This window comes from Cricetulus griseus, chromosome 4 (genome assembly GCF_003668045.3).
Source record: "Cricetulus griseus strain 17A/GY chromosome 4, alternate assembly CriGri-PICRH-1.0, whole genome shotgun sequence".
NCBI lineage: Eukaryota > Metazoa > Chordata > Mammalia > Rodentia > Cricetidae > Cricetulus > Cricetulus griseus.
The window spans coordinates 30,401,765-30,426,108 of NC_048597.1; the positions used below are offsets into that span (position 1 = coordinate 30,401,765).

The 24,344-nt window shown below is 42.3% G+C and overlaps 1 protein-coding gene across 2 annotated transcripts in view; it reads left to right on the forward strand.

Annotated features, from left to right (window-relative positions):
- Window positions 1-332: 332 nt before the first annotated feature.
- Window positions 333-24,344, forward strand: part of Nsun3 (NOP2/Sun RNA methyltransferase 3) — a 79,927-nt gene continuing 55,915 nt past the window's right edge. For both annotated transcript variants that reach the window (XM_027412440.2, XM_027412439.2), the window contains exons 1-5: window positions 333-452; window positions 1,343-1,452; window positions 13,496-13,839; window positions 21,413-21,567; window positions 22,482-22,603. In XM_027412440.2, coding sequence (XP_027268241.2) covers window positions 441-452; window positions 1,343-1,452; window positions 13,496-13,839; window positions 21,413-21,567; window positions 22,482-22,603 — 743 coding nt within the window. In that variant the 5' untranslated portion in view covers window positions 333-440. The remainder of the gene's footprint in view (window positions 453-1,342; window positions 1,453-13,495; window positions 13,840-21,412; window positions 21,568-22,481; window positions 22,604-24,344) is intronic.

Below are 24,344 nucleotides of genomic sequence, written 5' to 3' on the forward strand. Positions count from 1 at the left end.
TGCTGACAAAGCACACGAACCCGGCTTTCGGGGTGTGCTTCGCCCCGCTTTTCAACGTCCTATGTAACACGGCGCACTCCGAGGCTGCCCTCATCCTTTGCTCAGCGTGGGGCCTCAGGTCACCAACCACTGCAGCCGAACAGCGACCCAGGGCTTTCCCGGACCCCGCGGGCACGGACGCGAAGGGCGACTCTGTAAACCACCACCATCAGCATCGGCCCGGCTCGCTCCTGAGCTCGGCGCCGGCGCCACCGCCCTCCCGGGCAGCCAAGGTCGCGGGACCCGCGCCTCGTGCGAGGTTTGGGTCCCTTTTGAAAGCACCGTCTCGCGAGAACGGAAACAGGAAATGAGCCTGCCCGTGACCTCCTAGCGGTCCCGGAAGTGTGGCTTTTCTCCTGGTTTGCCGCGGACGGCGGCGGTCTGCGAGCGCGGGCGGGACCATGCTGACTCGGGTGAGGCCGCGCGGACGCCGCGGAGAGCCGGGGCGCACGGGGATGGACGGGAGCCGTTCTCTCGGCCCGCGATTGCAGCGGGGTCCAGGCAGTTAGCGCGACCTTTATTCCCGCAAATCAACTATTGTGAGCCGGGCGGTGGTGGCGCTCGCCTTGAATCCCAGCACTCGGGAGGCAGAGGCAGGAGGATCTCTGTGAGTTGGAGGCCAGCCTGGTCTCCAGAGCGAGTGCCAGCATAGGCTCCAAAGCTACACAGAGAAACCCTGTCTCGGAAAAGGAAAATAAAATATTGTGGAATAATTTTACGTTCACGGGAACGTAGCCGTGGTGATGATACAGCTATCTCTGCAGTGTTAACTAACTTTTAAGCCTCCTGAAATTTCCTTAACATAGATTCACCTTTAACCCGGGCCTCACATTGGGGAGAAACGCCGTTTCCATAAATAGGTAGAATAGCAATAATGTTTTCTTACAAGTGAGGTGTTGCTTCCAAGGCCAGAACTGGTGTTTTAAACAGTTCTTTAAAAGCAGGGAGCCTCACTCTTAGCCCAGGACATACTGGCAGCAGCCGGCGGTTGCTGCCAGAGAGTGAGTTTCCTGCCCTCTGTGGTTCCACACATCCGTGTGTGTAACGACAGCGCTAATTGGATTGGACCGAGTGTATTTTTTAAAAGGACTGTAGGTTTTGAGTGAAACTTACAGGGGGAGCCTCGGAGGAGTTGGAGAAGTGTGTGGGCGGGGTTATTATCAAAATACATTGTATACATGTGTGAAATGCTCAACGAATAAATACAGCTGTAAAGAAAAGAATTAACGTCTTGTTAATGCCAAATTTCAATAAATCTGTAATATCACAATGTGTCGTTTGCAACTTTTTCTTGTCGTCATAGCTGAAGGCAAATTCAGAGGGGAAGCTTGCAAAACAGATATGCAGAGTTGTGTTGGACCAGTTTGACAAACAGTATTCCAAAGAGCTTGGAGAGTCCTGGAATACAGTAAGGTTAGTGTAACTCATCTCTTGGTGTTTTGTGACAGAACAGTGGAAGTGTGTATTATAACTCTTCGATGACAGTGGCACCATGAAGATAAAAGTTTAGTACGTTTTGGGAGGAAGGGTACAGAAAGAATACAGGTGAAGGATTCACCCATATGCCCTCTCCTGCTTGAGCTGTAGAAATGGGGCACAAATAGTTTTTTTTAAAAAAGGAAAGAAAACATAAGGATAGTAAAAATGAACACCTTCCTCCCAAGCAATTGCTTTTGTCTGTAAAAATGGAGATGCTCTGCATTTTAAAGCGATGCTGTAACAGAAATCCTAACTTGGAAGAAATTTAACTGTGAAATTCAGGAAATAACAAATCCTTAAAGTCAGTGATCCTTTCTCTTAGTTAAAGTCAAACATCGGCTCCATTATGTCTGTATTTGGAACACATGGATAAATCTAAATGTATTTTAAAAAATAAGCATATAATGCAGAAAAGTAACCAATGGGCCCGTGTGATGCTGGTGTTCAGCCGGTGGGTACAGAGGGACTTGACAACAAGACTGTCAGCCAGAGTGGGAACTACATTGTAAGTTGTCCTCTGACCTTCAAGCTCAGTTGTACTCCATGTCTTGTGAAATAAATTCAGTAATTTTTTTTAAGAGACAAATACAATTTGTGTGTTTGGTGAGTTTGTGCTCTTGACCAGAATGGTAATGGCTGGGTTTTTGTATGGAGTGCCTATTATGTATATATGATACCCCCTGGAATACAAAAAACAGTATAGTCCTGTTTAGTTTACAGTCTATTCATGGGAGAAGTAAATGGGAGGGGCATGGTAAACATTCCAGAAACATGGAGCAAGAATGGCATGTTTTATTTGTTGAATGTGTGGGTGCCAGTAAAAGCGACTGGTGAATTTGGGATTAACTTGGTAAAAGGGACCAGACAATAAGGACTGGGCAGAGATTGCCTAGGCCATCCGTGTCACACCACCACCCCTCACCCCCACCTCCCCCCACAGTAAAGAGGAAAAAGTGGTATGACTGTAGATAGTCTGAAACTTAGCTCAGACAGCAATTTCTTGTGATTGTTTTATATCATCTCTTCTTAGATTAGCTTAATAAGTGTTTCTCCTTTTCACAGAACAGTATTAAGCATATTTTGAGACAAAGATTAAGTCTTATGAATAAAGATGATAAAGTTTGAAGTGGGTCAAAGATGATTTTAGGATATTAAGATACTTAGGAAACTTATAAATATGGAAATGCAAGTTATTTCAATAATGCTACAGTTCATAATGAGTCTTAAATCAAAAAATTGAATAGTGAAATATATAATGAATTCATGAGGTGTTTAGCATGTAAAGGTATTCATATAGACTAACTAAAGAACCACACACCTTGCATGAATATTGTATGGAAACAATACCTACCTAAGTACTCCTGAGAACGAACTTGAGGTTTGTTTTCAGTGTTTCTGGGGCTGTAGCATGGAGTTAAAGTAATTTGCCTAAATTCATTAGGTTAGTAAGTCTCCGTGGAACTTTTGCCCAGTCTGTCTCCATCCAGATCTCCACTACTGATTGTTCTGTCTCATACCTGGGATATAATTAGCATTCTTGGGTGATTTAAAACAAAAGATTATTTTGTCTAGAGACTTTTTAGTAACTGGCTATTCATAACCTGTAATGAGTTGATTTTCTACTCCATATAGCCAGAAAGACTTATAAATTACTATTTGACCCTGAACAAAATGAGCAGTGAACCTCAAAGCCATTTAATTAGGGGTGCCTTCTGTTCCATCCACCCTTTTGGTAGGATTTCATGGTAACTTAAGTTTTGCATAAACATGTACTAAATTTGCCATAGGCAAAATGAAAGCTTTCTTAGAAAGGCTGACCATGGAAGATAGCACAAGGAAATAACAGAATGGCATGTTTGCTTTACAACTATCTGTGAACATAATGGATTGTATGCAAGGGTTTTTACTTTCAGCTTTGTCTTCCCACCCTCCCTCATGTCTCTCAAATGTATGTAGCAATGGGGAAGACTTTATTTCAGGGTTTCCGTAATTCAGCTTTTGCTATCCTTGCTTCCAGCTTGTTGCCTTCAAGGAAGTTCATTCAGAGCAGACCTTTAACCTTTGGTTCATGTGATGTCTTCTCCACTGTGAAGTTCTTTTGCAGACTCAGTGCATTACTTGCTTTTTCTAGCAATTCCTCTTCCTTCTCCTGGTCAGCATAGTCATATGGATGCCATTGTTCCATTCTAAACCAATGTTGCTTCGAGGATTTATGTAGATTCACTCCTTTGGAGGCCTTGCTGTCAATCGTGTCTTACTCCACTATACCCTTAGTATCTTTGTAGTAAAGAAGTTTATAGGGAAGTCTTGTTTTCTCTCAGCTCCTGAGAGATGCTCTCTAAGTCCTTGAAATGTACTCATACTGTCCTGTTAAGAGTGAGATGTTTACCTGGGGGCTTGTACCACACCTGCTAGTCTAACAGTATGCTTTACAGAGGGAGTTGCAGACCACAGATAAGGGAACAGCATCCAGGGGGTTTGGTGGCTAAAGTTGGCTGTAAAGACTGTCAGTTCAGTTTCCATGACAGAATCTCCAAAAGAAAGCTTGGTACCTAAGTTTTTGTGAGCATCCTTGGTTGACAGTATTACCCCACATTGCTGTCTGGAAAAGCTAGACTTCTTGCTTCTACTGGCCCAAGTAACTCCCATGAGTTGTCTCTTCCAAGGAGTGTTTCAGTTTGAGAGTGTTCTATGAATTTTGGAATGTGGAGTAACCTCTAGGATCCCTGAAGTTGTAGTTGCTATGGAAACTGCATAGTCTTGGCAACTCTGTATCTGTGTCTTACCTCAGATCATTCCCTCCCCTAGGAAAAGAGAAAACGGCTGCCAAAAGCTGTTGCTTCTCCCTAACACATGTTTTTACTTGGATACCCTTACTTACTTAGCCTTCCTCAACTAACACCAGTTCTCTGAGGTACACTTACTTCCACTCACAAATAGACACACAGAGGTCAAATAACTTGAGAAGGCATATATACCGTGTATTTGGAGAGGGCATGCGGATTATTATTATTTATATTTATTTGTTTATTTGGATTTTCAAGATAGGCTTTCTCTGTGTAATAGCCCTAGCTGGCCTGGAACTCACAGAGATCCACCTGCCTCTGCCTCCCGAGTGCTGGGATTAAAGGTGTGCGCCACCACCGCCCAGTTTGTGAATTAGTCTCAATCACTCTGCCATGCTGCTTCCCAGTGTTGCCCTGCCCACAGACCCTTCTTGTGCCTTCTCTATTTGCAGTGTTGCATTTGAACCCAAGCCAGTAGGAGTAAAGAGGCTCTCCTGGGCCTTTGGTCTAGATCTGCTGTCCTTCCCTCAGCAGGTGAACCCTTCCTTCCTTCCGTCTAGTGGTTAGGAGTGTGAGTTCAGAGCTCTCAGCATTTTTGTAACATATAACTTAGATGAGTTACTGAAAATCTCTGCCACACGGTCCAGATCTGTAAGACAAGCAAAATAATACCCAGTCCATTGGTTACTTCAGAAGAGAAAATGAATTCTCATAAATATCTGCACCATTGCGTCTCAACCTTCCTAATGTTGTGACTCCTCAATACTTACTGCAGTTCCCCATGTTGTGGTGACCCCCAAATGTAACGTTGTTTTCGTTGCTCCTTCATAAGTGTAATTTTGCTACTGTTATGAATCCTGATGTAAATGTCTGTGTTTTGTGATGGTCTTAGGCGACCCCTGGGAAGCATTACCAGGAAAAGGTAAGAAGCCTTCAGCCCCTGTTAAAATCTAAAGAATAAAGAGGAAATGCCTTGGAAACAACTTCAGGTGAAAGTTTCCGTGCTTCCTGTGTTTCTGAGGCCAGCCCTCAAAGTGATCTAGGGAACACCCTCTAGTGGACAGTGAGGATTTGGGAAAAGGACTGGCTACATTACTTCAACCATGGAAATGTAAATCTTAATGGCCACTGTGCTTAGCAGCTCTACTTCATTACTGGAGAGGAACGTTGGGTAGGGAATAGACTAGCAGGAGAAAGAGAATGTCACAGAAAAGCTAAATGAAGATTGCATTGCCAAATATGTAATTTTTCAACATTTTCCCTTTTTAAGGGCTCAACTTTAGTTAAAATTGTAATTATAGGGGTCAAGGTATATCTCAATGGTAGAGTGAATGAAATAGTCAGCATCCATGAGACCCTGGGTTTTATCACAGGCACCAGATATACAATAAGAGTAATGGGTAAGAAAACAGATTCTTTTACATTATCCAGAAGCTTGCGCACCCAGTAGTTAGAGAGAATTGAGTTATGCCCCCCCCCATACAAACCAGCTGGAGAAAAATAGCCAAGCTGACAGTATAGTATGGCTGGTGCTAGTGTGACTTCACTGACTTTCTCAAAGGTCAATCAGTCCTGTGTACGAGTTTAGGTTTTTTTTATTATCTTTTTAAGTCACTTTGCATAAGATTTAAACATAAAAATGTTTATTTTGTGTATGCCCAGAGCATAGTGTTTATTTAGAGAATGAATGAGTAAATCTTAGCAAGAAGACATAATGATCTGGCATGTTGTAGTAAGAATAAGAACCATAGCCGGGTGTGGTGGTGTATGTACACCTTTCATCCCAGCACTTGGGAGGCAGAGGCAGGCAGATCTCAGTGAGTTTGAGGCCAGCCTGGTCTACAAAGCTAGTCCCAGGACAGCCAAAGCGGTTACACAGAGAAACCCTGTCTTGAAAAAACAAACAAAAGAAGAAAGAAAGAGAGAGAGAGAGAGAGAGAGAGAGAGAGAGAGAGAGAGAGAAAGAAAAGAAAAGAAAAGAAAAGAAAAGAAAAGAAAAGAAAAGAAAAGAAACAAACCATGAGTCACAAAGGCTTTGGTAGGCATTGACAGTCACGTCAAGTTTCAACAGTCTCTAAGCCCTTTCAGAAGAGTGCCGTCCCATCTACCTAAGCCAGTTCATACTCTTCCTTTCCCAGCTTGCCTTTCAGTGGTTTCAACAGGATCTGCCCTCAGCTGCAGCCACTAAGAGCACCACCTTTCATATTCACTATGTTCCCTTTTAAAAGGCCCCTGCCCACCTTCCTCTCTCTCTCTCTCTCTCTCTCTCTCTCTCTCTCTCTCTCTCTTTCTCTGCCTCTTTCCTCTCGTCTGCCACTCCTATCCCCAGAGCCCTGTCTCTCCTCTCCCTTCAGCCTTTCCCATTCTGTTCCCCCATTAAAAACCGCTCCACTCAAGCTCTGTCATGGTGTCTTTCAAGCAGTGCTTTTTAAAATTACAACACCTATAACCAAAATAAACCCCCAAACCCTGACAAAACAGAACCCACAATTATACCATACATACAAAGAAAGCATAGTTTCTCTGTCTTGACTTCCATACAGCATTTCTTTTTTTTAAAAATTGTGCTTTAGATTTACTTACTCTGTTTTATGTGTGGGAGTATTTTGCTTGCATGTGTGTATATATGTACCATGAGCATGCTTAGTGCTTGAGGAGGTCAGAAGAGGGCATCAGATCCCTGGAATTGCACTTAGAGGTGGTTGGGAGCCACCATGTGGATTCCTGGAGCCAAACCTTAATCTCTGAGCCTTTTATCCAGCCTCTATAAAGCATTTCCCTAGGGCATTAAAGTCCACATATGCTCAAGATGCGGGATGTCAACATCAGGGCGTAGCAAGCAAAGGGAAAATTGTTTGACAGATGAGATGTTTTCCAGGGCTTGATGTCAACAAAACTTAATCTGCAATTGGCAGCTTATTAAAATATTTTTGGTGATGGATCAGTAACAGTTTTGGAGACACTACTCAGAAAGAAGGTGAGAAACTTGACAAGTGTATTTAATTTTTAGAAAACATGTAATTTTAGCTGACTTAAGTGGGAATTTTCTCTGCTTTATAAAAGTCCAAAATAGGCATAAAATTGCTCTTCAACCCTGGGTCATTCTAGCAAAATGTAATAATCATCTAAGGATATGTGGAAACAAAACTTACTAAGATACCAGTTTCCTATCAAATTTTACTTATCCTTAATAAATACCAACCTTTAAGCATATTTTTACAGGTTATTGATAATAAGATCTAGAAATTACCATTTTTATACTTTTAGATTTAAGAGCACAGAGAAAGCAAACATTATAGTACATGTGAAGTGTGTATGCGAGTGGGCATGCCACAGAATTGTGAACAAAATAGTAAATAAAAATGGATTACAGGCCGGGCATGGTGGCATTTGCCTTTAATGCCAGCACATTGGAGGCAGAGGCAGGTGGATTTCTGTGAGTTTGGGGCCAACTTGGTCTACATAGTGAGTTCCAGACAGCCAGGCCAGGGCTACACAGAGAAACTCTGTCTCAAAAAAACCTTAAAAAAAAAAAATCCAGGCATAGAAATATAATGGAATAAGTTATAGAAAGGAAGAATGTATTTCTGCTTATTGAAATCGTCAGCATTTGAGCTTTAAGTGAACAGTGACTGGTATCAACTCACTCCAATATTCATGTTTCACTGGGTGCATTTATTTATATTTATGTTTTGGGTTTTGAGACAGGGTCTTACATATATTAATTATACATGATAGGTTTCATTGTGGCATTTCTATACATGTGCATAATGTATATTTTGATCATATTCATAGCTATTGTTACCTTCTCCTGTTCCCCTTCCACTCCTGATAGGATTATTTTCCTTCCCAACTACCCTCACTTCTACTTTCATGTCGTGCGTGCGTGCGTGCGTGCGTGCGTGCGTGCGTGTATGGAAGTGCCTGAGTGTGTGAACTAAAGAGTATCATTAAGGTTATCAGTTGAGGCATGGGTTACAACTTAGAGAAGCTTGGGCATCTTACCAGTGCCTCCAGCAATGAAGGAAATGTTTCTCTGTCTCTCACTAACCTTAACTGTGTGTAAGTCTTGATGAGTTCTTTCCCCTTCCATGGCAAGGTGCTGACTGGTCTGATCTTGCCCAGATCTTGTTCATCTAATAACACTGCTGTGAGTCCAAGAATGTAACAGCCATGTCATGCCCACAAGTCAGCAATCCACCCCACACACATCTTTCTCTTCTGCTGCTTCTTCCAAAATGTCCTTGAGCCCTGGGGAGAGTGTGATCCAGACATTCACCAGTCATTTATTGTCAGTACTCTGGCCAGGTATGATTTTCTGCATTCACTGTCCACCACTGAATAAACTAAGCTTCCCTGACCAAAGCTGATAGAAGCAGTACTCTGTGTGCATAAACAGTTGTATCTAGGTCATTGACATTGAAGGTGCCAGTCATGCTGGCTTCACATATGCTTGGTTTTCTCCTGACTGGAGACCAGTACCTGGAGTAGCTTCGGATTTCATAGTTGTGAATCTTAGCAGGGAAGTGGAGTCTGGAACCAAGGTCATCTGTCTCCTTGAATTTCTAACCCTATTTGTCCATCCATCATAGCTGTGCTCTACAAATAATAAGTGTCCTTGCAAAGAGAGAGAGAGAGAGAGAGAGAGAGAGAGAGAGAGAGAGAGAGAGAGAGAGAGAGATCTGACTCCATATCTGCCATGTGGAGGAAACATTGCTGCCATGTGCAGCAGTGGCAGTCTGGTGCCCAGGGGAGGCATGGTTCTCTACTGATTACAGCAGTACTTTCTAGGGCTCGGATGCTCTGGCCCCAGCAGCTCCCAGCAGTGCTTCGTTGGGTTGTTCCAATGGGGCAAGCTATTCCTGCTGTTGAAGCAGGAGGCCTGCCTGAGTCCACTAGGAGAGAAATGTTCTAGCCCCCTCCCTTGTATACCTCTAATGTAGCAGCAGGGTTCAGGGGGAACCCTTCATGTTAGGCACTCAGAACGTTGGAGCTAGAGTTCAGTCTGGACTTCACAGTGACATTCTATCTCGAACATTCTTTTTCTGGGGAATTCACACAGTTCTGTAAGTTTAGGTGCAGATCGCAAGGGGGCCCATCACACAGTTTGTAGGTCTAGGTTTATGTAGATCACAAGGGGCCCCGATTTTACTTGTTTTAATTACACTTCATTTTGTCTAGTTCATAAATGGAAGGAGAATAATTTCTGAAGATTTATGTTTTGCTACCACAGTGCCTATTTTGAGATCTGATCAGGCTCTCAACCTTAAGTCTGTGAAGAGCTCCATATCACTAACCCGATGTTTAGTGTCCCTGTGTCCCTATCTCCACCAGGAGCCAACCCCATAATAGGCTCCCCTAATGCCATTTCTTCCTTACACCTCTGGGGCCTGGTCACTTGCTGCTGCCTTTTTCCTAGAACTGCTATTTTTGTTGTTGTTGTTGTTGTTTGGTTTATTTTAATTGGCATGTTAGATAATAGACAAATAACAGGGGTGTTCCTAAACTAACAGTCTTCTTAGACAACATGCTTCAAAGAAAATGGGATTAATAACATTTAGTAAGAGAGCTCAAAGAAAATTTTAATAAAAGGAAACACTAGCCTTGGGTTGGAAAGATTGAATGCCATGAAGGTGTTAATTCTCCCAAGTTTAATGCTTTTAATATAATCCTTATTGAGCTTTCTGAATACACAATTCTTTTGCTTCTTTTTTTTTAAGTTTGAGAAGGTTCTCACTCTAGCACAGTCTAGTCTGGAACCCATTACAGACCCCAGTCAACAAATTTTTTTTAAAGATATTATTATTATGTATACAGTGTTCTGTCTGCATGTACCCCTGCAGGCCAGAAGAGGGCACCAGATCTCATTACATGTGGTTGCTGAGACCTAAACTCTGGACCTCTGAAGACAAGCTAGTGTGTTCTTAACCACTGAGCCCTCTCTCCAGCCCCAACTATTTATTTATTTTTTTAACCTGAGCACCTAGTAATCCATTGCTAAAATTTCTTTGAAAGAATAAAACTCCAAGAATAGCTTTGGGAGTTCTGAAGAAAAGTGACACCGTGTCCTAGCCAAACAGCAGAGAGCACCCCTTGTTTCTTAAGAGAAGTGAGGTGATGTAAGCTGAGCCACACCAGACTCCTGCGCATGACTCAACATTGAGCAAACATCCATCTAGTTTGGGGCAAAAGAGTGAGACACACGTTCAGAAAATCTATAGTGGCTTCCTGGATTTCGCTCCAGAGTCGATGTTAAAGCCAAAGTGGTCCCAGAAACCAGCCGTCATCTTCCCACCTGGAAATGATTTAGAAATGAGACTGTTGGGCTGTGGGTGGAGAGATAGCTCAAGGTAAAAGTGCCTGCTAAGCAAGCCCGACCTTAGCTCAGGTCCACTGAGTGCTACTGCACGCTTCTGTAGTCTCAGCAGTGATAAAGCGAGATAGGAGGTGGACCAAGAAGAATTGCTTGGAAACTGGAGGGCTGGCTAGCCTGGGCTACTAAGTGCAGTGGCGGAAATGAGGGAGACCCTGCCTCAGGCAAGGTGGGAGGTGAGTGAGTCCTGACTCCCAGAAGTTGTCTGTCCTGTGGCCTCCATGTGGGCTCTGAGGTATACATGCGCCTGCACTTTTGCACATGCAAGCCGTACACTCTACACCTACACGACCGACCACACGCAAAGAAGCAAACACGTCACCAGTTTTCCTCAAAAGAAACTATCCCGCTGAGTCAGTAACTCCAAGCGGCAAAGTAAATCCAATAGGTGGGCGGTCCATAGTGAGCAAGAGGCAGTGAAAGGTGAGAGCAGGCCACGTTTCTGTTGTAATTGAAATTCACGTGGCCTGCACGAGTCACAGGTGTTCCATTTCAATCCCGTCATTGCTCACATCAGCAACTTCAGGGTGAGCAGTAGCTGGAATTTATTTAATTGACCATGGTTAATGAGGCTCCCAAATAGCTCAGCCAGAAAGGTCGGCTAGTAAATAAATTAAATGTTTCCTGCTGCGTCATCTGTCGGTTGATGTGAGCTTGTGGTTGTCAGGAGACCTCCTCGCTGGACGGAATACAGATGTAGGAAGGTGAGGCTGCTGGGGGAAGGAAGCCTGCATGTCAGCCCATGGGTGCTTCTCACATCATCCTTGGCTCCATATCATCTGAGTCTTTTGTCACCTCGTTAATTCCATTATTGGCGAGTTCCCCAAAGTTAGCTGTGCAAATCCCTTATCCTTGTTGGAGAAGAGCTTAATGCTCATTCCTTCAAACACAGTATTTATGTGATATTACTTTTCCCTGTAATACAGAGTCAGTGGCCTTAAATTTGGTAACTAAGGAACATCTTTTGTGCAAATACTGACAAATACAAACCATTTTCCTGAATTTTATTTTTTTAATATCATTATTTTAGTTTATGTGTATGAGTGTGAGCCTGCACATTTTTTCCCTTTTTATTATTATTAATTCAAGTTAGGGAACAGGCTTGTTTCACATGTAAGTCCCCTCACCCCCATCCCTCCTCCCCCACCTCCAACCTACCCCCCACCCCATCCACCCACCACTCCCCAGGCAGGGTAGGGCCCCCAACAGGGGCTCCACAAAGTCCACCAAATCTTCCTGTGCTGTTCCTAGGCCCCTCCCCATGTCTGAGAAGAGATCTGGAACTAGGGAGATCTCCAGAGACCTACAAGGATGACACGAGCCTGCACATTTTTGTGTGCACCGTTCGTGTTCAGGAGCCCATAGGGGCTAGAAAGAGGCCCTGGATTGCAAGAATGGAGATATAGACAGTTGTGTGTTACTGTGTAGGTGCTGAGAACTGAATGTGGGTTCCTTCAGTGATGGAATTAATGAGGTGACACAAGGCTCAGATGATACGGAGCCAAGAATGGTTTAAATACCCCTCATGGACCCCCCCCACCCGCCGCCGCCGCCCCAGCAGCTTTACCTTCCAAGATCTGTACTCCATCCAGCAATTAGGTCTCCTGACAACCACTGGTAGGTGCTCATAACCATCACTGAGCCATCTTTCCATCCCCAACAAAAATCCTTTTTGTCAGGTACAAAGTTTTGTAAATTCTAGGCAGGCTGCCTTTGGAGGACAAAACTTCATTGGTTATAGAAGCAAAGGTAAGTGAGGCATTCCTCTATGATCTTCAGTTTAAGAAACCAGAGAGCACTTGGGTAGTGTGTGTGTGTGTGTGTGTGTGTGTGTGTGTGTGTGTGTGTGATATCTTTGTGTGCCGCTCATTGCCAGTATGGATGTGTGTATCTGAGCACATGCATGCAGAGGTCAGAGCAAAATTTCAAGTGTTTTCCACTATGCCTTTCCGCCCTCCAGCCTTCAATAGAGTCTGCCACTGAACTAGAAGCTTGCCATTGACTGGCAGGGAGCTCAAGTGTCTGCCCTCTCAATGTTGGGGTTGCAGGCATACAACCCAAGTTATAATACAGATTGTAGCCATGCCTGACTTTGTACCTGGATGCTGGGTATTCTCATGTTTGTAAAGGGAGTTCTCTTATCAACTGCTTTCTTCCCATACTCTTTCCAATCCTAATACATTAATCACAATTAATCTTAAAATAAGGTAAAATAAATAAAATTATACTTGTAAGTAAAGTCAGAGTGGACTACATCGAAGCCTTATGAGGCAAAAGGAAAAGCTGGGATGACCAATCCTGTATTAGTCAGATGTTTGTGTTTCTGTGACAGAGTAAGTTATGGAAATGACTGGAAGTGATAGATTTACTTTGCTCATAGATTGAGAAGTGTCAGTTCATGATGGAAGCCACCCACGTTGTCTGGGCCTGGATACGGATAAGGGAATAGAAGGGGCTGAGGCAAAGTTTACCTCTCCAGGACATAGCCCCAGTGATTACTACCTCCCATACAAGCCCCACATCCAAGTGTTCATCATCCACAATTATGGCATAATATATGAACCCACCAGGGATTAATCTATTGATTAGGTAAGAGCCTCATGAACTAATCCTCTCATAGACAAATCCAGAAGTGTGCATTACTAATCTAGAGTTTTGTCAGCCCTGCAACAGTGGCAGTCCAGATTAACCATTGCAGATCCTGTCTAAAAGACCACAGGAAGATGGAGTGTAAATGTAGGACCACATTCGCCCTACTAATAGTGTAACATTGCTCTGGGTCGTGATACTGATACTCATCACTCTTTTCCTGCCATAGGGATGTTCTAATATCTCCATCACTGTGGCAATATGCCATCCTCTTCAACCGATTCAATTATCCCCTTGAGCTGGAAAAGGACTTACATTTGAGGGGCTATCACCCAATCCTTCAAGGGTCCTTACCGTATTACCCTAAATCAATGAAGTGTTACCTCAGCCGAACTCCAGACAGAATGCCTTCAGAACGACATCAGCCTGGAAACTTGAAAAGGTACTACCTCCTCAACGCTGCTTCTCTCCTCCCAGTCCTGGCTCTGGAACTGAGTGATGGGGAGACCGTTCTGGACCTGTGTGCTGCTCCGGGAGGCAAATCGGTAGCTCTGCTTCAGTGTGCTTACCCAGGTACTGTCTGTGCTCGCCACACCACACATTTGTTTCGCGTCGGAGGGCTTCACATCTTTTGAAAATACATGAAGAGAAATGTGAGCCTGAGTCTTCAGAGTTAGGAAGCCTGAGTATGAGTTAGGATACCGTGAGTAAGAGTGAAAAATGTAGTTGAGGAAGTCCATGTAAAGAGTATAATAGTTCCCCAGGTGTCTGGGAGCACAGACCTTTCAGAGACTATGAGAGTGTGCTCATAAGCTAATTGTGTAGGGCTTGAGATCTTCATTTGCTTTTTGGGCTTAGTTTCACTGGGGATGGCACTCAGGGCTTCTCTCAGGCTAAGTAAGTCCTCTCCCACTGAGCTCCTTGTACTTGAGAGGTTTGTCTGGATGCCATTGTCAGAGCTCTTGGTCAAACCACGCAAATCCATTTAAAACCATTTTGTTCTGTGATTCCTTAGACTGTGTGGTTCTAACACACTTGGTTCGGTAGATGTATACTATGAAACATATACACAACTTAAAATTTTTGAATATTCTCACTTGAAAAAGTAGTAAGAGGTGAAATTAATTTGACATTTTTCAGAAGAATAAGGTAGTGACCCTTGAGCACATAGTCACAATAAAGATGTTTGCGGAGGTATTTTACGCTCTCAATTTTCTTAGAGGTCTTTGAAATTAGCTATTTTAATCTTCGAGCACAGGTCAGGTTCTCATAACCATATATGACAAGAGAAGATAGTATTAAACAATGGAGTAAGTTCTCATAACCACATATGACAAGAGAAGATAGTATTAAACAATGGAGTAAGTTCTTTTATAGTGACTATTATTGTTGCTAATATTGGTGTAAGTCCAGGGGCTGGGAATCTGTCTCAGTCAGTATGGTATTTGCCATGGAAACGTAAGGAGCTGATAAGCTTGGATTCACAGCTCTCACATTTAGAAGGAAATGCAGTGCCTGTTGGTTTGTGCCTGTAATCTTAGCACTGAGGAGATCCGGGAAGGTCCCCGGGTCTATGGTGGAGAGCTATGGACAAAGACCGATACCCAAAGTCAACCTCTGCCCCCTCTACGTGCTTGCTCAGCCACACATGTGTGCACACACATGAGCATGTATACACACATGTACACACACAAACTATTTCAATAGGTGATCATTTTGCTAAAACTTTTAAAACCCTAACTGATGTTTCTCTGAATGTTAGTTATTGCTAGATGAGGCAGAGCTCAGTTCCAGTTCAGTTTGGTTGTGTTTTATGATCTTACTTTTATTTATTGTTCACAGTTAAAAAAAAAAAAAAAAACCAGAAATACTGAGAGCTGTGCTCTACTCATTACATTGGTTGTTTAAATTCCTTCTGAGTTATGGTTGCAAACTCCTAGGTGCAGCAGGCATTATTCAATGATCTGTTAGGTGAGCACTCTTTAAAATGTGTTCAGCTTTTCAACAGTAAATTTGAAGCCCATTCATTTACTTGCTTCGTTGTTAACACATCACTCTTTCAACAAAGAAGTCACTGATTTTTTTTCTTTAAAAAAATAGATTGTGTGTATGTGTGTCTGTGTGTCTGTATACATGCACACACACACACACACACACACACACACACACACACACACACACAAAGAGGTCAGAAGGGAGAAAGAATAGGTGAAGCTGGCAGGCAGAGAAAATAAATAGGAGAAAAAATTCTGGGAGGAGAGGATTGAGAGGAGGAGGAAGAGGGGAGGACTCCAGGGACCAACCACCCAGCTACACAGCCAGCCATGGGGTAAGTGAAAGTAAGATATACAGAAGTAAGAGAAAGATAAAAGCCCAAAGGCAAAAGGTAGAAGGGATAATGTAAGTTAAGAAAAGCTGCCTAGACATAAGTCAAGCTAAGGCCGAACTTTTATAAGTAATAATAAGCCTCTGATTTATTTGGGAGCTGGGTGAAAGGCTTCTCAAAAAGCCAAAGAGTAAAAATAACCAACTACAACGGAAGCAGCTGTGAGCTACCAGATGTGCACACTTGAACTTTGGACTTTTGCAAGAGCAGCAAGAGCTCTTACCAGCTGAGCCTTGTCTCCAGCCTCTTAGTGTTTCAAACTGTACTTCGTTGATGTACTGGAGGTTTCTGAACTCTAGCACATTAACTTAAGATTACGTATGAGGGAGAAGCTTGCTTTTGTTTGTAAAGCTGGTGAATTGCCATGTGGAAGGAGATGCCCTCAGGAAGTGGATGATCTGAAAAGCAATTTGTTCAGATCCTCCAAGTTTGCCTGCCTTTTTCTCCAGGACATGCATCTTCTAGCTTGTAGACTGCTAATTTATTTCTTCCTTTGAGAACATTTGCTGTTGGAATATAAATTTGGGGAAACATATTCAAAATGTGAAGCCAGTTGTATTTGGCTGTGGTACAGATATATTGTTATTTAAGAGGAAAAAAGAAAAAAAAAACACCGTATGTTTTAGATTTCTAACAAACTCTGTGACTGCAGCTTTCTGTATTTTGGTTTAAGAAATAAAAATAAATACTAAGGCTCTATTTTAGTATGGCTACATTATTAGTTTTATAGCTTGTGCTTTTGTGAAATCATTTATTATAAGGAATATTTGTTTTACACCCACTCTTTCCGTGTTCCTTGATGATGTTCTTATATTGAGTCTTACAAGCTTATTAATTTTACCATAGAATGTTTAATATTGTAAAAGATGGGAGAGAAATTTATAAACCTAGTTCCATGTTAACAACTTGCATTTTAATCTTAAACTACCTCATTCGTAGGTTATAGATATTTGACACATTTGTAGTGAGGACGATAATTGGCTTGGGAACCCAAAGGTTATAAACTGATAACATTCTAGGACTCTGAAGATAGGGAAAGTCTTCATCAAGGTCAGTGAACTACCAGTAATGCTCCAAATGAAGTAGCTTTTCATCTAAGTAGACTAACGATAATGGTTCCCTCCGAGACACTGATGTCTTCATGGTGCTGTTTAAAGCCCACATTAAGGTAGCCACACTATTCAAATGTGGAAAGCAGAAGGGATGCTAGTCACTGCTTCTGTAAGCAAAACTTAAAATGAAGGCCACACTAAATGTGCAATTTATACACTGAATTTCATTACATCCACATTGGACATTATTCTAGCCAACATGGCTCATGGCTTTGGAATACAAATGTGTTTAATGTGATTAAAGAATTAGTATGCTAGTCTGTCTGCTGATCCAGACAGATGTGGTATTGCTTTCACCCGCACCATGGTGATGGCCTGGCTTTTTTAAATGCTCAGTATTATCATTAACACATGGTTTGCAGTGTGCTGGTTTTTACTGAAAAAAAGCAAATAGTTGTGATTATAAATAGTAAAACATGAACTGTTAGCCATGGATGATGCAGCTTAATGGAGTGGCATGGTCAACTTCTGCAGCGGGACTGTAGCCTTTCTAGAGTGACATTATCCTTGCTGCCAGCAGTAAGATTTAGCCATCTGGTTAACATTTGGTAGTAGGAAATATTAGAGTGAACTCTTTGTTTAATTATATTTGTCCTGTTATCTACTCCCTCATTTCTGTTGGACTTTTTTTCACATTTCTGTTGTATTTAGTATTATCTCTTTATTCAACCTTTGAGGGCTCATTCATAAAATACCTCAAGGTGAATTTGGTTGCATTGGATCTGATGTGAGCATAGACATCCCTGCATCTGGATTCCTGTATCCTTCTCTAGGTTTGGGGAGATTTCTCGTGAAGTCTGTTCCACCCCACTGGCATTCTCACTTCCATCATGAACCCGTGCAACTCATACATTTGCTCTTTCAATGGTAACCCCCAATTTGCACAGGCTTACTTCATTTCTCCCCTTTGTATTTACTTTCTCCAACAGTATATTTCCAAGTAATCTGGTTTCAAGGCAACTGACATTTTGTTGATGTTGTGAGATCTGTTCTGCTGTTGCTGCCTTATAGTGCATTTAAATATTTGATGTTTTTGACAGTCACTTTAATCTGTCGTTTCTCTGCTTAGGTATTAAGTTGCTTCTCTGGGTTTTCTGAAGCTTACGGAGTTTCCCTAAAAGTGCCACACTAGCTCTTTCTATTAGTCAGGGGATGCTTGTTTTACCATCAGTTTCTTGTCTTATTTGATCCAGAAGTCTTGGTCATGATTCTGTGTATTCTGATGCTTGACCTATGACATAGTCTCTGCATAAACACGAGATCTTGGTAATCTAGCTGTGTTTGTGCCTGCTCTTTCAGATTTGCTTTTGTCTGTGGATCTTTCTGGTACTTAGCACTAGATGGCACCCCGAGTCTAGGTTTATCACAGTTCCCACTACTGGGTTTTTTTCTTGTTGCAGTAGCTGCTGGTTCAGCTCCCTGATTCCCCAAGCCTCATTTTGTCACGTATCTTCAGTAGGCATACAGTTTAGAATGAACTAGAGCAGTGCCAAAATGGAGTAGTTTGTCCTGACAAACCTTACTCCAAGACTGGAGTAGGCCCATGTGCCTCAGCTGCAGTCACTGGCCTATGGTCAGGCAATATATCTGCCACACTTATTTTGGTGGTTTGCTGTATACCTCCCTTCTCTTTCCTTAAAAACAAAACAAAACAAAACAAAACAGAAAAACACCCTTCCCCCATCAGTCTCCCTACCTACCTATCTTTGGGTCTTTCCATAGATTTGTGTATACATACATGTGTGTGTTGGGGACACACATGTACTCCTGTCAGGCACATGTACTCTTGTAGAGGTCAAATTACTTGACTTGCAGGAGTCAGTTGTCAGCATGTGTTCCTGGGGCTCAACTTTGCTGAGTTCCTTGTCTCCTTCCTCTGCGCCTGGATGGCTCACTCTCAGGTTGTCAGGCTTAGTGGCCAACTCCTTTACTCACTGACCGTTTGTCTAGCCCAGTACCTCCCTTTACTGGCCTTGACATAGACAGCTGCTTCCTCTGATTTGTCTGTACTCGGGGAGGAGATGGAGTTGATAGTTGCACAGTTAAAAACACTGCAACCTGGGATTATACAGAGTGTGTACATAGCCTTCCAAGACCAGCGTAGCACAGAGACACTGAGACCTGCATTGCTATGTGCTGTCTGAGGCGAGTTTATGTCAACTCAGAGTCTGAAACATCTGTATCCAGCCACAAGAGATGCTGGCTAGGTTACAAGTTCAGTTGAAGTTGGCATTAGCTTAGGTTTAGGAGCTCTGTCCATAGGCATTGGCCTGTAGACTAGGATTGTTAGAATCTGCCCCATATTAGTTGTACAAGCTTGGCACTGGGTTCTTGCATCAATTTTAACACATTAGTAACAACCTCAGCATACTTTACATGCATCTGCGTTGCATTAAGGAGAAGAAATCAGAACACACTGCCCTTTGGGTAGTTTTACCAAGAGCAAACCCAGATCTGAATTCTCTGCTTCTCTCTCCCTGTGTTGTCCATCATCTCTCCTGTCCGTAATCTGTATGTTATATGTGTCTGAGTATGTGCTTGCCAGACTGCTGTCTTGTTTTTTTCTGTCCTTGTGTCTGTGTCTGTGCCTGTATCCCTAACAAGGAGCTTTGCTCTGTATTTATTTGAACAGCACAGGAAAACATCACATGGGAAGGAATGAGGGATACTGAATTTTCTTTAAACAGGGTTTTACTGACTCCAACAGACACGAGCTAACTCAGATAACAACAATACTACAAGCATCATTGCAAACAGACTTTTCAACCTAAATCCACGACACTTTCACTATTTGTTGTGAATATTTGCTTTATAAGGTTGCCTTGCATCTATTTGGGTTTTTTTTGTCAGTATTTAGTACCTACCATAACATACATATACATAAGCATTACTTGTGGGTCAGGGGCATGAAAGTGTATTTGTTTTATGATTAAAGCTATGTGCCGTGTGACGTTGGTGGCACACGCCTTTAATTCCAGCACTTGGGAGGCAGAGGCAGGAGGATCTCTGTGAGTTGGAGGCCAGCCTGGTCTCCAGAGCGAGTGCCAGGATAGGCTCCAAAGCTACACAGAGAAACCCTGTCTCGAAAAACCAAAAACAAAACAAAACAAAAAAAGCTATGCATCTGCTTAGATTATAAAAGCTGCTGATGTAAGAAGTCCACCACTGCCCAGCAAGTATAGCAGTCTAAGGGATCTCAAAGTGTATTTATTATTAACTTCGCCTGCAAAAGTAAGACTTTTTCAATGTAGGGGATATGTCATATTGTTACCATCACAAGTTCTAAGGGAAAGTCCTATACTCACTTCTCTGTCATACCTGCCACAAGGATGGATAAGTCCTGTTTTTGCCTGTGCTCTCCAAAGTTGTGGAAGGAGTAGTACAGTTAGACCCTGGTCTCCCAGGCTTGATGTTCAGCTAGGTTATATCTTGAGTTTCACAGCAATAGGTACCTGAATAGTCTCAATCGTGTATTTATTTGGTGATGCTGTACACACAAGTGTGTCCCACATGTCAACGTCTTCACCTGACACCAAACAGGTCCCAGGGCTCCATTTCTGAGCCCTGGCCTGGGGCTAGGATACTTAGATCTACTGTGACAGTCTCAACAGGGTGCTTCCAGGCAAAGTCCTACGTTCAGCTTGCTGCCTGACTTCCAAGTGCTTGGAGTCTCCTTTCCTGTTCTGCTTCCTGAGGTTGGTGGGGAAGTGATGGCGGCAGCATCTATCTGCCTAGCTAAGGAGAAAATACAGTCGCAGTCTGCAGGAACTAGCCTAGGTGCACGAGTTTGTAAGACTGTGTCTGGCACAGGGTTCCATTGTGGCAGGTTATGTTAGTTGTTTTCATGGCAAAGTCTGCAGTTCATTTCTTTCCCCTCCCCCAGTGAGGAGGAATCTCTCATCACACAGCCTGGCAGTGGAGGGGTGTGGGCAAGGATGCCACTTTCTTTTCGTCCTTCTTCTCTTCCTCCTCTGTGCTAAGACCAGACACTGCCTCTCACCTGACTCCCCATGCCCTTAGGCCAGTGTCTCTGTGGGGAGGCCACCACTTCTTCAGCCACCATTTTGTTCTCTGCTTCTGTCATAACAACCACTATGCCAGTATGATCCCCATGTTACCAATCGACAACAAGGTAACACAACTGTCATAGAATTAAACAACTTTCCTAGGTTCTCAGCTCACAGTTTAAACTCGGGTTTTCCTTACTGGTAGCTTATATACTTGCCCATTTTTATGTGGCATCATTACTATTTCCTTCATTTAAAATGAATGTGCTGTACCAGCAAGGAACTTTGCATCCCTATCAGAATACATTGCCTACTCTCAACAGCTGGTACTTCAGGGTGAAAATTACACATGAGGTATTGTTTGTGCAGCATCTCTAGGAATCTCTAAGTTTTCACATCCCAAATTAAACCTGACTGAACAAGTGTGAGAGCTTCAGAGAGGATGTGAGGCATAACATGGCAAACATTTTAAAAAGATGCATTTTTGTGTTTAAAGTTATCAGCATGCTTACTTCTGAGCCCTGTCTCTATATTAAACTCCCAAGGCCTGGTTTTTCTGAAGTGTATCTGCTACAAAGTAAAAATTTCCCAATGATATTGCCTTGGACTAACTCGGAACTTTTTTAATCCTTGATATTTAGGTTATCTTCTTTGTAACGAATATGATAGTCTGAGAGTGAGATGGCTGAGACAGACGTTGGAATCTTTCATCCCACAATCTTTGACAAATGCAATTAAAGTGTCGGAATTGGACGGCAGAGAAATGGGAGCTGCCCAGCCTGAAGTGTTTGACAAGGTACTTTTATTGTACTGTGAAAAGCTGGAAGACTCCCGGTGATATGGTATTGTGTTCTCTGTTGTTCTTCACCTTCTGCTTCCAGATGGTGTACTTTCTCAGTGTTCTGGGAGATCTTGATAAAGTGGATGAGGCGTTTTTCATTTGATGGTTAGAACGGTTCAATGGAAACAGTGACACTGGGTTTGGGGATTATAGAATGTCTTCTATTTTCTGGTACCTCAAAGTTACTCTGGAAATGACCAGTTATCATTTGAGCCAGTAAAAAACATTTGTACATTTTACTTTAATTCAGTAACATTTCCTATCAGAGTATTATAGATGAAGAAAAGCCATTTCAGTAAATTAAAATTGAATTTCTAATTCATAAAAATAAACACTGGACCCTGTGTTCAGCCTTCAACAATATAAAATTTTAGTAGGGTAAAAAAAATACTGTGAGTTCAGAAGTACAGTTATGTTTTCTGGAGATAAGTAACTTTTGTAAGTTTTAGTTGTGGTCATGAAGAATATTAAATTCGTCCAGGCATGATGGTACCTGCCTTTGAAAGTAGAGGCAGGGGGATCTCTGAGTTTGAGGCCAGCTTGGTCTACAGAGTGAGTTCCAGTACAGCCAGGGCTACACAGAGAAACCCTGACCTGAAAACCCAAAACAGAAAAGAATATTAAATTCTAATAATAGACATCAATAGGTACTTGGTTTGTAATGTTCCCTCTCTCTATTCAAATAAACACTAGCACCACATAGGAAAAACTTTCTGTAAATTATCGGAGCCAAATATACCAAAGGACTTAGCGTGTCATGTGTTTGGGTCCCTAAGGCAGTGGTTTTTATTTATGTGCTGTTTGTCATGCAGCTGCTCCATGTACCTCATCCTAAGTATTTTTGCATTGTTTGTCTTTGTTTTCTCCAGGTGTTAGTTGATGCTCCGTGTTCAAATGATCGAAGCTGGCTGTTCTCGTCTGATTCTCAGAAGGCTGCCTGTAGGATCCATCAGAGGAACAATTTGCCCGTCCTACAGGTAGAACTCTTAAGGTGAGGACTATTTATTCAGAAGCTTATTTGGGTCCTGGATACAATTTAAATAGCTGCAGCCAAGCATGGAAGGCAGGCAAGTGGAAAGCTGCTTCGTCCTTCAAGGTGTTCTGATTAATTCCTCCGAAGGTTGCAAGCAAAAAACTCCAGGCCTTCTTTCAGGATGTGAGTAGGCAGTGAGGCTTCTGGAGAACTTTCCCTTTTACTTTCTTTCTTTCTTTCTTTCTTTCTTTCTTTCTTTCTTTCTTTCTTATTTTTTTTTTTGAATTTTTTTATTTGAATTAGAAACAAGATTATTTTACATGTCAATCGGAGTTCCCTCTGCCTCCCCTCCTCCCCTGCCCCCCACTAACATCCTACCTATCCCATACACTTTCTGCTCCCCAGGGAGGGTGAGCCCTTCCATAGGGGTCTTCCGAGTGTGTCATAGCCATGTGAAATATACTTTACTGTTTGTTATTTCTGCCACCGTATTACCAGTTTCTTTGATTTTCTGTTTTATTTAATGCCTTATTGTAGGGAGTAATCCTGTTTAGAGGTACTGCTGACCACGCCTGCTTGGGGCTGGCCACAATTACTCCTGAAGAGCCATCTGTGTGTGTGCCTCTCTGCTACTCAAACCCTTGCTAGGTCACTCTGTGGCCAGCCCCAAGCAGGCGTGGTCAGCAGTACCTCTAAACAGGGTTACTCCCTACATCTTTTCTTCCCATTTCATCTCCATTTATTGTTGCTTATTTTACAAACGTTTTCTTGTTAAAGCTCTTGCATATCTACTAATGGTTAAAGGAATATTTTCTATCTTAATTTTACTCAATCTACTTTTAAAACAAACTTGACAGGTTCTTGAGTTTTTATTTCTTCTACTTATTATTATAATTGTGTGTGTGTGTGTGTGTGTGTGTGTGTGTGTGTGTTATGCAGACATGCACACCATGGTGCATGGTGCTTGTCTGGAGGTCATTGAACAATTTTTGGAAGTCGGTTCTTTCCTTTCTTCATAGATTCCAGGTATTAATCCCAAGACATCAGGTTTGCATGGCAAATGCCTTTACCTGCTGACACATCTCACCCGCCCAGATTTGATAGGATTTTAATATTCCTTCCTTTGTTTCTTCTTTCTTCCCTTTCTCACTCTTAGGGGTTTTTTGTTTGTTTGTTTAGTTGGTTGGTTTTGTCACAGTATTTTGCTCAGTAACCCAGCTTGGCCTCTAACACTTTTCAATTCTCCTGCCTCAGTCTTTGAAGTGCTCTAGAGCACTTTGAAGTGCTCTAAAGGCATGAGCTACCACACCCAGCCAAAATGTATTCTTAAATATGCTTATAATATCTAGAAATACTGATAGTGTAAAAACTATCCAATGATGTAAGCCTCTTGGCCACACACCCAACCACATACCAGCTGTCTTTCTTTACAAAGCTAACCGTGGGACTTAAGTTTGGTTTATATGCCTGTAAACCTTCTGCATCAATCTCTGTGTATGCAAGTAAGTATGGATAAAAAAATACATTAAAAGTAGCAGGTGTTATTATGTGCATATATTCTTGTACTTTTTATTTGTAATATTTTAGATTCTCTGCATAGATGTGCTTCATTCTCAACTTCTGTGAACTACTCAAGAGGAATAGTCTATTGTATTGTTTTCTTCCTCTTTTTTTTTAAAGATTTTATTTATTTATTTATTATGTATACAACATTCTGCTTCCATGTGTATCTGCACACCAGAAGAGGGCACCAGGTCTC